General features: G+C 39.5%; 1 protein-coding gene across 1 annotated transcript; it reads right to left on the bottom strand.

Moving 5' to 3' along the window:
• Nucleotides 1-13,751: 13,751 nt before the first annotated feature.
• On the bottom strand, nt 13,752-15,089 carry LOC145813848 (uncharacterized). The gene is made up of 2 exons (XM_082909978.1): nt 14,442-15,089; nt 13,752-14,360 (listed from the first exon to the last, which is right to left on the bottom strand). The coding sequence occupies exons 1-2, from the start codon at nt 15,087-15,089 to the stop codon at nt 13,752-13,754; spliced, it is 1,257 nt and encodes a 418-aa protein (XP_082766104.1).
• Nucleotides 15,090-17,821: the final 2,732 nt, after the last annotated feature.

Genomic DNA, 17,821 nt, shown 5'->3' on the forward strand with positions numbered 1-17,821 from the left:
CATCATGAGATATACGGTGGTTGATCTGTATTCAACAATGGGTCGCTATTGGGTTGTAGATGGAGATGAATTTCAATACCCACTTAATCCAAATTTGCGTTACTTACGTGCCACCGTCAATACCATGAGAGTTGAGTAGGAATTTCGCATAACTCGAGCAAACGTTCTTGTTGAGTTATGTCATGAAGTTAATATTAAATTTCTTCGCCGGTTAGCCATGTGTATGCTAACTGACACTCCACAGTTGTTGCAAAGGGCATTGCATCGTATCCGCGACGAAGTTAATCACATGACCCAACGTTTGCAAAGGTCCTCACTAATGAAGACCGTAAATGAGCTTGCCGAAGATGGGTTAATGGATGATGCACACCAGTACTTCGCCTAGAGCATGGATGTTATATATGAATCTGATATTGAGATGTCAGATGATGATGATAATGAATGAAATTATTTCGATAAATGTCATGGCCTGAACCCGCCCCTATGGGTTAAGGACATAACCGGCCAGCAATCTTGAGATTACCTACGGCCTCAGACCAAAACAGACATAACTTGTCAGAGTAAAGGGGCCAAACGGAAGCAATAAATAAAAACTTTGTCCATGGAGCCGTGCTTATATGCACATCAACAAACCATAATCGGTTACGTTAATAACCCACAGTTCAAAAGTACAGTTCTACAAAATTCATTACAGACAGGATCATACAAAACGAGTCAACCTATGACAGACTATTTACAGATATACATAAAGTCCTTGCCGGCAAGACAAAATATAATTACATGGCAAAGGCAAGGGTAGGTCTCAAGAGTGAGACGCAAGGCTGACTTCCCCAAAACTCGGATTTTTCCTAGCAGACTTCACTGGGGCTGGGTTTGGACTTCCCTTGGCTCACCTACAAACACATGAATGAGCGTGAGCGATAGCCCAGTGAATAATATCAAACATGACAGTTGCATAACAATATGTAGAACAATATACACCAAACGGCCTTGGGCCCAGTTCATACGTTTATTTAACGAATATATACAACTATACAAAATTCGAATCAAGTAGTTCTAAACATTCTGGCCTTTGGCCCGCTCGGGTTTCCATTCATGGCAAAACGGCCTTCGGCCCATTCACTTATGTCGAAACGGCCTTCGGCCCATTCATTCATGTCAAAACGGCCTTCGGCCCATTCATTCATGTCAAAACGGCCTTTGGCCCACTCATTCATGTCCAAACGGCCTTTGGCCCACTCATTCATGTCCAAACGGCCTTTGGCCCACTCTTTCATGTCAAAACGGCCTTTGGCCCACTCTTTCATGTCAAAACGGCCTTCGGCCCACTCTTTCATGTCAAAACGACCTTTGGTCCATTCCTTTACATCAAAACGACCTTCGGTCCATTCATTCTTATCAAAACGACCTTTGGTCCATTTATTTACTTCAGAACGACCTTCGGTCCATTCATTCTTATCATAACGACCTTTGGTCCATTCATTTATTCCTGTCAGACTTTTGTCCACAATCTCAATTAACAACTCATAAAGTTTATAAGGGAATAACAATTGGACATTGACAAGCTTTCAATTATTGATATTACTCACAGTGATCGGCTTGTGGATGCGCCCTGGAGCTTGACCCTACACATTTCATGAACACAAAAGGGTCATTAACAGTTTAATCCGTCCTTTAATTCACATATTCCTCTTTAGGCTTTATTATTATCTCATTAACTCATTTACAATGCTTAACATATGCCTAAGAGTGCTTGCAAGTGAAACAGAACGGGAAAACAGAACACAAAATGCAAAAACAGGATCTCAGAAAATAGGGTCCCCGCTCGAGCGTCAATTTACCCGCTCGAGCGGACCCTCAAGGCCTGCAAAAGTACTGGTTGCATGAAAAATACGCTCGAGCGTTAAATAGGGCGCTCGAGCGGGAGGCCTGCCTACAAAAATCCATGCTCGAGCGTGATATGTCCCGCTCGAGCGGACATCCAACTCTGCAAAAAAGCTGGGAGCACGATTTTCCCGCTCGAGCGTCAGATTCCCCGCTCGAGCGGACCTCAAAATTCTGGAAAACCCAGAACTGTGTTCTTGAGCTTCAACTCGAAATTCAAAGGTTCAAGATGCATGATTTCGGTCCAAACTTCACATAATCATATACTAACATGGTACAAACATAAAATTACAACATATTGAAGCTCAATTTCATAATTTATCTACATGCATGTCCCAAAATATGTCAAACTCAATCATTAACATAACCAATTCGTGCATTCAAGCTCATGTCTTCTCAATTTGTACATGCATGTGATGGATTAGCCACATTCTCAACTTAGATAACACAAATGGTGATCAAGACATGAGTTTCCTTTTAACATTTCACATGGGTTATACACATTTGTGCTTAAACATGCAAATTTCAAGGTATTTCTTACATGCATGCACATATTAAGCCTCAATTCAACAAACACAACTCAACTTCATCACAATCTTGTTCTTGATCACTAAGATAGCTTGGACATGCACAAAATTACAATTATAATCCAAGAATCACTCACCTAGGAGCTTGATTCTCACAATCTATGATCAAATCTTGACTTAGGCTTCCAATCTCCAAGTTTCAAGACCAAAGTTGCACAATCCCTCTTTCTCCCTCCCTATAGTCGGCTCTCCCTCTCAAATTGAGTTCAAGAATCAGCCAAAATAAGCTAAGGGAGAGAAATAAGGTGTAGTGCTCAAATATGGCAAGTCCCACTAAGTCAATATAATATTAGTAAATAATTGGGCACCAATTTACCAATTTAATCAACTTAATCTGGTCTGAATCAATTTTTCAATTAAATTTCACCGTAGGCTCTAAAAATTATGCCAATCACAATGGCGTAATCAATTTCGGGTTCTGTGGCCGATAAGGCCCTCGATTAAATTTCCAAAGTTGATTAGTCAAACAGATATTCCTACGGTGAACAGATAAAACTTCAAAATCACATATATTCACATAATGGCACATCAAATCATGATAAACACATAATCACACTCAATTTAAGGACCAATTAGCATACTACGGAACAGGGGTATCACAGTCTTCCCCCCTTTAGGAAGTTTGGTCCTCCAAACTTAATTTACCTTCGTCAGGAAACAAATGTGGATAGCATAGACGCATTTCCTCCTCTTTTTCCATTGTGGCATCTGTCCCATAGTGTTCCTTCCATTCCACTTTCACTATTGGAATGGATTTGTTTCTCAATTCTTTTACTTGTCGGTCAACAATTCTTTCCGGCCATTCAGCATATTGCATATTTTCATCAATAGCAACCCGGTGATAATCAATCACATGCAACGGGTCTCGGAGGTAACCCCTCAACATTGACACATGAAACACATTGTGGATTTGCTCAAATCCCGGTGGCAAAGCGACCCTGTAGGCAACTGGACCAAGCCTTTCCAAAATCTGGAACGGCCCAATGTAGCGGGGTGACAACTTGCCCTTTTTCCCAAACCTGACTTGGCCTTTCATTGGAGAAACACGGATGAACACATGGTCGCCGACCTCATACTCAAGAGGTCTTCTCCGGACGTCTGCATAACTCTTCTGTCGGTCTTGAGCTGTTTTGAGTCTTTGCCGAATAGTTTGATCTTTTCAGAGGTGTCTTGTACAATTTCAGGCCCAAGCAAAGCTCTGTCTCCGACCTCTGTCCAACAAATAGGTGATCTACACCTCCTACCATACAAAGCCTCGTATGGTGCCATGCCGATGCTGGAGTGAAAGCTATTGTTATAAGCAAATTCTGCAAGTGATAGGTAATCTTCCCAACTCCCTTGAAAATCCAAAGCACACATGCGAAGCATATCTTCCAAAGTCTGTATCGTTCGTTCTGACTGCCCATCTGTCTGTGGGTGGAATGCAGTGCTGAACCTTAGTTCTGTTCCCATAGCTTCCTGCAAACTTTTCTACAATCTAAATACAAATTTCGGATCCCTATCTGACACGATAGACACCGGAACTCCGTGTAACCGGACAATTTCATCAACATAAATAGTAGCCAATCTATAAGCAGTAAATGTAGTTTTGACAGGCAGAAAATGTGCAGATTTGGTCAGTCTGTCGACTACAACCCAAACAGAGTCCATACCTCGGGAAGTTCGAGGTAGGCCAACAACGAAATCCATAGTCACATGTTCCCACTTCCATTCAGGAATAGGGAGGGGTTGAAGTAGACCGCCTGGTTTCTGATGTTCAGCCTTGCTGACACTGGAGGCACTTGGACACATATTCTGCAATCTCTTTCTTCATTTTAGGCCACCAATAGGTTTGTTTCAAATCCCGATACATTTTATTATTACCCAGATGCATAGCAAATACAGATCTGTGGGCTTCATCTAAAACCCTCTTCCTCAGCTCCGGAATATCTAGGACACATATTCGGTTTCGAAATTTCAACATTCCATTCTCGACACTGAACTCTGCTTTTGGGCTTACTTCAAATTCATTAATTACCTTTCTGAGGAGCTCATCTTCTTTCTGTTTCTGCTTGATCTCATCAACAATTGCTGGTTCGGCTGTAATAGCGGCTATCAATCCACCCTGTTCACATACCACCACTTCAATTTCAGACTTTTCAAAGTCTTGCAAAATCTCCCTTTGTTCAGTAAGCAAACAAGCCATACTCCCGGTTGATTTTCTGCTCAAGGCATCAGCCACTGTATTAGCTTTCCCGGATGGTACTGAATCTCTAGGTCGTAATCTTTTATCAATTCCAGCCATCTTCTCTGACGCATATTCAACTCTTTCTGCGTGAAGAAGTATTTTAGGCTCTTATGATCCGTGTAGACTTCACATTTTGCTCCATACAGATAATGCCGCCAGATTTTCAAAGCAAAAACAACTGCGGCCAATTCTAGGTCATGTGTTGGATAATTCTTCTCATGTGGCCTCAACTGTCGGGAGGCGTAAGCAATAACATTTCCGTTCTGCATTAACACACAACCCAAGCCCTTATAAGATGCGTCACTGAAAATCACAAAATTTTCCGTACCTGAAGGTAGTGTCAAAATTGGTGCAGTGGTCAATCTTGTCTTCAATTCATGAAAGGCTGATTCTCTTTCACTATTCCACTCAAATGGTTGTCCTTTACGTGTCAATTGGGTAAGAGGCACAGCTAATTTCGAAAAGTCCTTTACAAACCTCCTGTAGTACCCAGCCAAGCCCATGAAACTGCGAACTTCTGTCACATTAGTTGGTGTAGGCCAATTCACAATTGCTTCTATTTTCTGCGGATCCACTGAAATTCCTTCCTTGTTGATCACATGCCCTAAGAAAACAACCTCATCCAACCAAAACTCACATTTCTTTAGTTTAGCAAATAATTTCCTTTCCCAAAGTATTTGTAAAACAGTCCTCAAATGATGTTCATGTTCAAGTCTATCTTTAGAGTATATCAAAATATCATCGATGAAGACTACAACAAACTCATCAAGGTAGGTTTTAAAAATTCTATTCATTAGGTCCATAAATGCTGCCGGAGCATTAGTCACTCCAAATGGCATAACAAGGAACTCAAAATGACCATACCTCGTTCTGAATGCGGTTTTCTCAACATCCTCTGCTTTAACCTTCAGCTGATGATACCCGGATCTCAAATCAATCTTAGAAAACACCTGTGATCCCTGCAACTGGTCAAATAAGTCATCAATACAGGGTAAAGGATACTTGTTCTTTATCGTTACCTTGTTTAGTTCCCGGTAATCAATGCACAGGCGCAAAGTACCATCCTTCTTCTTTACAAATAACACTGGTGCACCCCAAGGTGAAGTGCTAGGCCGGATAAACCCTTTATCAAGAAGGTCTTCCAACTGTTCCTTTAATTCTTTCATTTCGGCAGTAGCCATCCTGTAGGGAGTTTTAGAAATAGGCTGGGTGCCTGGCACGGTCTCAATAGTAAATTATATCTCCCTGTCTACCAATTCCCCTGGTAATTCATTTGGAAACACATCTGGGAATTCTCTAACAATGGGAATATCATTCAATTCAACACTCTCAGATTGTTCAGTCAATACATAACACAAATAACCCTGGCACCCCTTCCTGATCAATTTACATGCTTTCATTGCAGATATCAAATATGGTGGAGGCACTACCCCATTTTCCACAAACACAATCTCTTTCTGTTCTGGTGGTTTAAACACAACCCTCTTTGTCACACAATCTATAGTGGCACAATATTTGGTCAACCAATCCATGCCCAAAATTACATCGAAGTGTCTAAAGTTTAAGGGCAACAAATCTACATATAGGGTAGCACCCTCAATATGCATATCACAAAACCGATATATATAGTCACATAACACAGATTCCCCCGATGGAGCAGACACACATAACAAATATGGCAACAATTCTAGGGGTCTTTCCAGTCTAGATGCAAATACATATGTCACAAATGAGTGCGTCGATCCAGAATCAATTAATACAAAGGCATCCTGATTACATATTGAAATAGTACCTGAGACAACGGCATTGGCATTCCGTGTATCGCCCGGAACGAGTGCAAAAACTCTCCCTTGTCTCACTGTATCCCCAGTAGTAGTAGATCTCAAAGTGTTTCCCGGCTTTGGGATCGATGCAGTGGAGCTAGCAGCTACCTTCCCACTATTCTGATTACAATCTCGGGCTATATGCCCTTGTTTCCCACACTTAAAACAGGCTCCCGATGTACGGTAACAGACTCCACGGTGCTTTTTGCCACAAATGTTGCACATGGGAGCTGTGTCTCGGGAAGAACTTGAAGTAGTTGAGGAGCCCGTGTTTTGCTTTTTCAAAAATTTCTTCTTCGAAAAGAAGCCTTGTCTCTTGTTGCCTTTCCATTCTGTTGTTGGCTTAGCTTGTCTAGCTATGTTAGCCTCTGATATGATGGCCCGGTCAAGCACCCCGATGTAGGTCTCCAACTTCAGGACATTCACTCGCTCTAGGATGTCACTTCAGAGCCCACCTTCAAAATGCCTTGCCTTCTTATAATCAGTGTCAATTACGTGTGGTGCAAACCTGGCCAACTCAGTAAATTTGGCCTCATACTCAGCTACAGTCATGCTGCCTTGCTTGAGTTCCATGAACTCTGCCACTTTCCTATCCCGGACACACAGCGGGAAGTACTTGTCATAGAAGATTTCCAAAAATTTCGCCCAATCAACATCTCTGTGGTTTTCCCTCATCAACATCCACCATCTTCTCGCTTCATCTTCTAGCATAAAGGTGGCTAGAAGCACTTTCTGTGTATCCGAGCACGGAAACACCTCAAACAGTTTTTCGATCCCAAGAACCCAAGCCTCAGCTTTCAAAGGATCCAATCCGCCATGGAACTGTGGTGGTTTCATTTTCTTGAATTCCTTGGTGAGAGCGATTATCCGATCATCATTTTGATTATCTGGCACAGGTGGTGCCGGAGGTGGAGGTGGCGGATGTGGTTGCTGCCACTGTTGCCACTCCTGTTGCTGTCTCAAGGCTTCTGCCATTTCTTGGATCAGTCTTTCCATCCTGTCCAGTCTGGCAGTGGAGGATTCCTCTAACCCATCACCTCTGGTTCTCACCATCTGATTAAACTTGCATTACATTTCATACAAAAGGTACACAAGTATGCATACACTAAGGAGCACATATTTCCAGATAATTTGCAATGCAAGTAGTTCACAACTTACACATATAATTATTCATAACAAAACACTTAAGCATATAATCAATGCTTCCAAACTCGTACTTATCACATGAATGCATCCTAGATCTTATCTAGACGCTTATTGCTCTTTTTGGACAAGTGTGTGAGTTATTAACTCGTGCTCTGATACCACTCTGTCATGGCCCGAACCCGTCCCTATGGGTTAAGGACATAACCGGCCAGCAATCTTGAGATTACCTACGGCCTCAGACCAAAACAGACATAACTTGTCAGAGTAAAGGGGCCAAACGGAAGCAATAAATAAAAACTTTGTCCATAGAGCCGTGCTTATATGCACATCAACAAACCATAATCGGTTACGTTAATAACCCACAATTCAAAAGTACAGTTCCACAAAATTCATTACAGACAGGATCATACAAAACGAGTCAACCTATGACAGACTATTTACAGATATACATAAAGTCCTTGCCGGCAGGACAAAATATAATTACATGGCAAAGGCAAGGGTAGGTCTCAAGAGTGAGACGCAAGGCTGACTTCCCCAAAACTCTGATTTTTCCTAGCAGACTTCACTGGGGCTGGGTTTGGACTTCCCTTGGCTCACCTACAAACACATGAATGAGCGTGAGCGATAGCCCAGTGAATAATATCAAACATGACAGTTGCATAACAATATGTAGAACAATATACACCAAACGGCCTTGGGCCCAGTTCATACGTCTATTTAACGAATATATACAACTATACAAAATTCGAATCAAGTAGTTCTAAACATTCTGGCCTTTGGCCCGTTCGGGTTTCCATTCATGGCAAAACGGCCTTCGGCCCATTCACTTATGTCGAAACGGCCTTCGGCCCATTCATTCATGTCAAAACGGCCTTCGGCCCATTCATTCATGTCAAAACGGCCTTTGGCCCACTCATTCATGTCCAAACGGCCTTTGGCCCACTCATTCATGTCCAAACGGCCTTTGGCCCACTCATTCATGTCCAAACGGCCTTTGGCCCACTCTTTCATGTCAAAACGGCCTTTGGCCCACTCTTTCATGTCAAAACGGCCTTCGGCCCACTCTTTCATGTCAAAACGACCTTTGGTCCATTCCTTTACATCAAAACGACCTTCGGTCCATTCATTCTTATCAAAACGACCTTTGGTCCATTTATTTACTTCAGAACGACCTTCGGTCCATTCATTCTTATCATAACGACCTTTGGTCCATTCATTTATTCCTGTCAGACTTTTGTCCACAATCTCAATTAACAACTCATAAAGTTTATAAGGGAATAACAATTGGACATTGACAAGCTTTCAATTATTGATATTACTCACAGTGATCGGCTTGTGGATGCGCCCTGGAGCTTGACCCTACACATTTCATGAACACAAAAGGGTCATTAACAGTTTAATCCGTCCTTTAATTCACATATTCCTCTTTAGGCTTTATTATTATCTCATTAACTCATTTACAATGCTTAACATATGCCTAAGAGTGCTTGCAAGTGAAACAGAACGGGAAAACAGAACACAAAATGCAAAAACAGGATCTCAGAAAATAGGGTCCCCGCTCGAGCGTCAATTTACCCGCTCGAGCGGACCCTCAAGGCCTGCAAAAGTACTGGTTGCATGAAAAATACGCTCGAGCGTTAAATAGGGCGCTCGAGCGGGAGGCCTGCCTACAAAAATCCATGCTCGAGCGTGATATGTCCCGCTCGAGCGGACATCCAACTCTGCAAAAAAGCTGGGAGCACGATTTTCCCGCTCGAGCGTCAGATTCCCCGCTCGAGCGGACCTCAAAATTCTGGAAAACCCAGAACTGTGTTCTTGAGCTTCAACTCGAAATTCAAAGGTTCAAGATGCATGATTTCGGTCCAAACTTCACATAATCATATACTAACATGGTACAAACATAAAATTACAACATATTGAAGCTCAATTTCATAATTTATCTACATGCATGTCCCAAAATATGTCAAACTCAATCATTAACATAACCAATTCGTGCATTCAAGCTCATGTCTTCTCAATTTGTACATGCATGTGATGGATTAGCCACATTCTCAACTTAGATAACACAAATGGTGATCAAGACATGAGTTTCCTTTTAACATTTCACATGGGTTATACACATTTGTGCTTAAACATGCAAATTTCAAGGTATTTCTTACATGCATGCACATATTAAGCCTCAATTCAACAAACACAACTCAACTTCATCACAATCTTGTTCTTGATCACTAAGATAGCTTGGACATGCACAAAATTACAATTATAATCCAAGAATCACTCACCTAGGAGCTTGATTCTCACAATCTATGATCAAATCTTGACTTAGGCTTCCAATCTCCAAGTTTCAAGACCAAAGTTGCACAATCCCTCTTTCTCCCTCCCTATAGTCGGCTCTCCCTCTCAAATTGAGTTCAAGAATCAGCCAAAATAAGCTAAGGGAGAGAAATAAGGTGTAGTGCTCAAATATGGCAAGTCCCACTAAGTCAATATAATATTAGTAAATAATTGGGCACCAATTTACCAATTTAATCAACTTAATCTGGTCTGAATCAATTTTTCAATTAAATTTCACCGTAGGCTCTAAAAATTATGCCAATCACAATGGCGTAATCAATTTCGGGTTCTGTGGCCGATAAGGCCCTCGATTAAATTTCCAAAGTTGATTAGTCAAACAGATATTCCTACGGTGAACAGATAAAACTTCAAAATCACATATATTCACATAATGGCACATCAAATCATGATAAACACATAATCACACTCAATTTAAGGACCAATTAGCATACTACGGAACAGGGGTATCACAATAAATGACCAAACCATTTATGTTGTAATGGATTTGTAATGCTTATCCACAACTTATCAATGAAGAGAGATATTTCAATTGTTTTTGAATAGTTCAAGTAATTCTACAAATACTTCAATGAATGGATTTGTGTACTTATAAATGTAGTGATTTCATAAACTTCAGGTCAACCCCAAGTTTAGTTTTCTGTCAACCCCCCTCATTCCTTACTAGAGTCATCATTTTGACTGGACTTCCAGGAATTGGAAGGTGACTCTTTCTTCTTTCCTGTTGGAGATTGAAATTCTTTACGTAGAGGTCACTATTTGAGGAGCCCCAGTTAAGGGAAGCTTTTGACTGAGCTATCTGTTCTGTTTTCTGTGTTGTTGAAAGCGGTAGTTTGTTTGTCTGAACTTTAGTAGTCCCCCAACTAGACCAACCACTTGGCTTTGAGCTTGTTTGTCCAGCCTCGAAGTTTAGTTTTCTGTCAACCCCCCCATTCCTTACTAGAGTCATCATTTTCACTGGACTTCCAGGAATTGGAAGGTGACTCTTTCTTCTTTCCTGATGGAGATTGAAATTCTTTACATAAAGGTCACTATTTGAGGAGCCCCAGTTAAGGGAAGCTTTTGACTGAGCTATCTGTTCTGTTTTCTGTGTTGTTGAAAGCGGTAGTTCGTCTGTCTGAACTTTAGTAGTCCCCCAACTAGACCAACCACTTGGCTTTGAGCTTGTTTGTCCAGCTCCCAAGTTTAGTTTTCTGTCAACCCCCCCATTCCTTACTAGAGTCATCATTTTGACTGGACTTCCAGGAATTGGAAGGTGACTCTTTCTTCTTTCCTGATGGAGATTGAAATTCTTTACGTAGAGGTCACTATTTGAGGAGCCCCAGTTAAGGGAAGCTTTTGACTGAGCTACCTGTTCTGTTTTCTGTGTTGTTGAAGGCAGTAGTTCGTCTGTCTAAACTTTAATAGTCCTCCAATTGGACCAACCACTTGGCTTTGAGCTTGATTGTCCAGCCCCCAAGTTTAGTTTTTTGTCAACCCCCCCATTCCTTACTAGAGTCATCATTTTGACTAGACTTCCAAGAATTGGAAGGTGACACTTTCTTCTTTCCTGATGGAGATTGAAATTCTTTACGTAGAGGTCACTATTTGAGGAGCCCCAGTTAAGGGAAGCTTTTGACTGAGCTACCTGTTCTATTTTCTGTGTTGTTGAAGGCGGTAGTTCGTCTGTATGAACTTTAGTAGTCCCCCAACTAGACCAACCACTTGGCTTTGAGCTTGTTTGTCCAGCCCCCAAGTTTAGTTTTCTGTCAACCCTCTCATTCCTTACTAGAGTCATCATTTTGACTGGACTTCCAGGAATTGGAAGGTGACTCTTTCTTCTTTCCTGATGGAGATTGAAATTCTTTACGTAGAGGTCACTATTTGAGGAGCCCCAGTTAAGGGAAGCTTTTGACTGAGCTATCTGTTCTGTTTTTTGTGTTGTTGAAGGCTGTAGTTCGTCTGTCTGAACTTTATTAGTCCCCCAACTGGACCAACCACTTGTTTTTCTGTAATGCTTGTCCAGCCCCCAAGTTTAGTTTTTTGTCAACCCCCCATTCCTTACCACAGTCATCATTTTGACTGGACTTCCAGAAATTGAAAGGCGACTCTTTCGTCTTTCCTGATGGAGATTGAAATTCTTTAAAAAGAGGATCACTATTTGAGGAGCCCTAGTTAAGGGAAGCTTTTGATTGAGCTACTCGTTCTGTTTTCTTTGTTGTTGAAGGCGGTAGTTCGTCTGTCTGAACTTTATTAGTCCCCCAATTGGACGAACCACTTGTTTTTCGGTAATGTTTGTCCAGCCCCCAAGTTTAGTTTTTTGTCAACCCCCCATTCCTTACCACAGTCATCATTTTGACTGGACTTCCAGAAATTGAAAGGCGACTCTTTCGTCTTTCCTGATGGAGATTGAAATTCTTTAAGAAGAGGATCACTATTTGAGGAGCCGTAGTTAAGGGAAGTTTTTGACTGAGCTACCTGTTCTGTTTTCTGTGCTGTTGAAGGCGGCAGTTCGTCTGTCTTAACTTTATTAGTCCCCCAACTAGACCAACCATTTGGCTTTGAGATTGTTTCTCTAGCTAACAAATTTTGTTTTATCTGTTGAAATGCATTTGTTTTCCTCACCCTAACATTTTCCATGTTCTATTGGAATAGATAAGTTTTGTATCTTTCTAATGTGAATTTGTACAATATACTGTTGTTATGCAATGCAGCATTGTTGTGATTTTGTGTTTACTTGGATTCATGATATTATATTTCTATTTTAATTTCATTTTCTGGGATAATTGGTGGGGGTAAATTTTCATGACACTCCTACTGTAAATTTTCAACATTAACGCGGAGTTTATTTTCGAAGCTCAACCCATTAAGAAAAAACAACACACCTGTTCTAACACCAAATAACAGTACAACAAATAATACTTTTTGTGTCACCTGTAACCTATGCATATACAAAATTATTCATCCATCCATTCATTCATTCAATTCTCAACCATTCAATAAAAATATTTCTCCACAACCTGTAGCATTCAATTTTCAACCATATACACAACTTAACTATAAACCGTACATATCAAAGAAAATAAGAATCCATAAACATAGTATAATCTAACAAATACATATACTATCCGAACCAACAATTACAATTCAAACTACAAAAAAAAAGAAGAAAAAGAAACGTCATAACAAAACATATCAGCTGTACATGTTTTCCATAAAGAAAAAATATAATGTAAATTGCGCCCATGCAAACATCATCAATCTGGCCCAAAAGCATCACTGTATCCATGGCAACATAATCAATCTGCAACAAAAACTAGTGAGGTAAGTAATAAAAAATGCAGAGCTTGATTTTTGTTTAAACAGAATGTGGTTCAATTTATTTAACAAGTAATTTAGCTTATGGAGAAGGAAAAAATTAGATAACTAACTCAGTTGAATTTAGATGAATAACACAACGAATATACCAAGTGATATAGCAAGACTATATAAATAAAAATCAGTCCATCATTCCTTTTAGCTTAACATATTGTTATTTCACCTAAAATAGGGAAATTACGATTTATGAGGATATGACACACAATATCAATTATACAGCAACAAAGTGAGTTTATCAATTAGCTTTTTCGCACCCTTAATGCCCTTTTTGCTTTTCCGCACCGTTAACGCCATTTCTCGATTAAGTTTAATGCATTTTTAGCTCTAACTCCCAACCTACTCGTGCTAATTACATTTTGTCTGTTGTCACGTGTCCTATTTGTGTCGCAAGCAATACCTATGGTACCCTCTTGGTTGAACTGCTGGATTGTCCCAAATTCTTGACACGACACTAAGCAAAGCTGTGTGTCGATCGGATATCAATGTGACCCCCTCTCGGTCACGGCACACATGTCGCCTAAGCAGAGTAATGAACCAACCCCAACTCTCGATCATCTCCTTGTCAACAACGGCAAAGGCAAGAGGTACAATCTTGTCTGAAGTAGTCACTGCAGTGGCCGCAACAATCTTCCCTTCGTATTTCCCGTACAAGTGTGTGCCGTCAATGCATATCACTGGACGACAATACTTGAAGCCTTCTATTGCAGGTTTAAATGCCCAGAACACATAGTTCATGTACATTTTAGTTCCGATTGAGGTAGAGTGCAAATTTGGAATCATGTCCCACATGACAACTATGCCTGGATTGAATGCCTGCAATGCAGCCATATATCTAGGCAACCTTCGGTACGACTCGTCCCAGTCACCAAACACCATTGCAACTGCCTTCGTCCTTGTAAGCCACGCTTTCTTATATGATATAGTGAACTGAAACTTCTCCTTCACGACCTCAATTATGGTAGCAAGAGGCAATTCTGGTGATATCTGCAAATATACATTATATTTGAATACATTACAGTCATAATGAAATCCTAAAAACAATAATGTATCTAGCATGGCACTTACTGCAATTTGTGCCTTGATGAAATGAGCAATGACCTCGGACTTGAGGTTGCAATTGTCCCTATTCATTCTAGGGTACACACACTGATGCGGCGCTTCAAACCTTCTAATTTGAAAGAAATCTTGGTCTTTCAAGTTCGTTGCCCGAACCCTCCAGTTGCAGCCGTGCTTGCACTCGGCCACCCAACTGTTTCCTTTGGATTCTACGACCTTGCATTCTCGATTGCGCTTCAGGTTGTACAACTGAACAGCGTGCACTAGTCTTTTCTTATCGGTAAATATCATTCCTTTCTCCAAATTAGCAGTTTCGAAGTCCCACAATGGCCAACGTTCGACAACATCACGGCTAGTGATGGAACCATCATTGTCGAAATGCAAATTATGGTAGAAAGCGATATGGACATTTGTGTGTACCTCCTGCATATCATGATGCCCTCTAACTTCGTCATCACCAGAGTCATTGTCCGCACCTTCCCATGCGCTATCCAAATCTTCCATAGAATCTTCATCACTTACTCCAACCTCGTCAAACAATGGCACTGTATCATCGGAGTATGCATAATTTTGGACAGCCGTCTCCGGTGTACGTTGAACATTACAAACCGGTAGACATTCTTCATTCCACTGGGGATATGGGGTTGTAAGAACCATCAGATTATACGTTGTTGAGCACTTGGACCTGCTCTGGCACTGTAATAACCACTACGTTTTGTGATGCATTTAATTGATTGTAACTCTGAGAATGATTGAATGGAGGCTAATCTTCAGGGAACATGTGTGCAGACTGTATAAGTGTATTGTTAGGGGATTGCGATTGTGTCAACATTTGAGTGAATGTCCCACCCACCAGAATTGGCATCTTTGTGCCACCAAAATTGCTCTTCTTCTCCACATAGATTTCCAAAAAATAATCAGGGCCTAATTTATGTGGGAGCTCTAAGATATTACTTAAGGTCTCATTATCTTTGATTGGCAGCAACCTATACTTCCCCCGACATGGGAGTCTACATTTAAACTCTAATCGCATTATTTCCCCATGCATACCAACCTTCGGCACCATCATAGCCTCCAACTCGGACAATGTTATCCCCCTGTGCACATTATACAACCCCTAAGGTTCGATGTCGTACGATACACCTTCATCGCGATTGCGCAAAATCTTTCCACCCCAATAGAACATAATGCTCACAACTTCCATACCTACACTTTGCATTCAAAGTAACTCAATTATTTCAAAATAATAAAGTAAGCACATTTGAGAGCAAACACCACATATATTACACAGGAATGCCTTTAGGCATGGGTCTTTTGGTATTACAAAATATTTAAGTGGCATATCGACATGAACATGGAAATGAAAGTTATTTGCTCCATATATAATAGCATCCTACATGACTTATATTTCTTGTATTATTTAGAAGGATTATCTATTTGTACATTTAAACAAAAAATCATGTGTGGGATCATTTCTCCAATTATCATGAATTAACATTTGAATTCTTTTGTTGTGATTTGTCATGATTTCTTCATCTCTTCTTACGAGCTTATGTTTTCCTTTACTCTTTGTTTTATGTTGTTATGCTTTCCCTTTGGTATTATTATTATTTTTTTAAATAATTTTTTCAATTAAAACTCTTTTTTTGGGGCTTTCATGGGTGGGTGTTTTCAAATGCTTTGAAAGAACCTTTTCCATATCTTTAATTGACATTTTGTTCAAGTTTATCAAACCCGTTTTCGTCATGTGTTTCGCATGTAGTTGCTTTCATGTTTAGATTTTTTTAATTTCACATTCTATGAAATAGCATGCACATACTGTAAGAACTCTTCCCACAACCTCACTGTGTGCGCCATAATTTCTCATTTCATCTTCATGTATTGAACCATCCATGTAAGACATTATAACCAATAGGCCTTTGATACAGAAAAACTCTACTAAACTAATTCTTCATACTATAAGAACCTAATTTTACAAGCCCTAATGTTTCATACTATAACAACCTAAGAATTTCCAACAGGAAAATCCTAAATTGTTCACAAGTTCAAACTCTAAACTATCATGCCCACAATTGTTTAGTCTGAAACAATAGTATAAAATATTGAAATTCCAACTTTCCATGAAGAATAAAAAGTATCTTGCCTTCTAAAAACATAAACACATTAAGCTTTTGGGTCAATCGCTAATCTAATAGATTCATGTAGCTATAGCTAATCAATTCACGCATGGAGTTACAACACCTCAGTTTAGAAGAAGCTCTGAGGATTGTTGAATAAACATTTGTTTTCTTAACTCCGTTTGATTGGTCTAATTACATTGATAAAGAGGTTATCTTTGCAACTTGGTAAAGTAAATGCCAGTCAAACAGATGTCAGATCAAGTGCAAATCAATGACACATAGACCCTTTGAACTTCTTTTGACTAAAAATCACCACAATAATTAAGACCAACCAAAAAAGATTTTTTGAGACTTTATTGTGATAACAAATTAGCTACCAATTGTGCTCGTAGTCTAGAATCCATTAAGGAAGAATGCACCGATTGTTTATTTTTCCATGCCTACTGTTACAAGAATTTCACAATTTCTTTTAATAAATTTTTCTTAAAATGGGAAACCCCTTTATCCAACTAAGCATTCATAACACTCAACATGTTCAAGTAATTAACTATTGAGAATTTATTAACATCAATAAAAGTTTTTGTTTTTTTTCCTAAATATTTTCATACACTTTCAAATCCTTTTGTTATTTTTCATGTTTTCGAAAAGTTTGAAAAGTTTCCAATTCTATTTTCATTTCCAACCTAACCGAAAGAACGTATGGAAACGAAATTTTGATCCTATTAGAGAAGACGGGAAAATTATCACATTTTAATAACAACATTTGATTTCTTTAACATCAATTTATAACCCAAGTTTGACATCACATATGCACACCCATACAGTACCACCGAACAAAGTACTAGCCAAAATTAACAACAAACAAAGAAAAAAAGAAAAAAAAAAGCTTATTAAAAATAAAAATAAAAAGAAGAAAAAATAAGCACTTTTTCATATTTTTTATTTTTTAGTGAAATTTTTTTCAGACTTCTCATAAATATTAAAATTTTAAGTATATTTATATTAGGTGCATCAAAATAAATAGATTTTTAATTAAAATCTAAAAAAAATCAAAAATAGATGAAGACAAAAATAAAAGCTCTTTTTTTTTTTTTTTTTAATTTCTACACTCTATTAGAATGTGTGTATTTCTTAAATTTAAATTTATCACAATAGTGCCTGTAACCCCGTGCAAGGCATGGGCATTTTACCCTAGTATCTATATATCTGGCCCTAAAGGGTTGCACTCTAACACAAAAATATGGTTTTACCATAAAAAAGTAACATCAG

Source organism: Camellia sinensis, chromosome 2, assembly GCF_055761805.1.
Source record: "Camellia sinensis isolate YWXY chromosome 2, ASM5576180v1, whole genome shotgun sequence".
In the NCBI taxonomy this organism is placed as follows: Eukaryota; Viridiplantae; Streptophyta; class Magnoliopsida; order Ericales; family Theaceae; genus Camellia; species Camellia sinensis.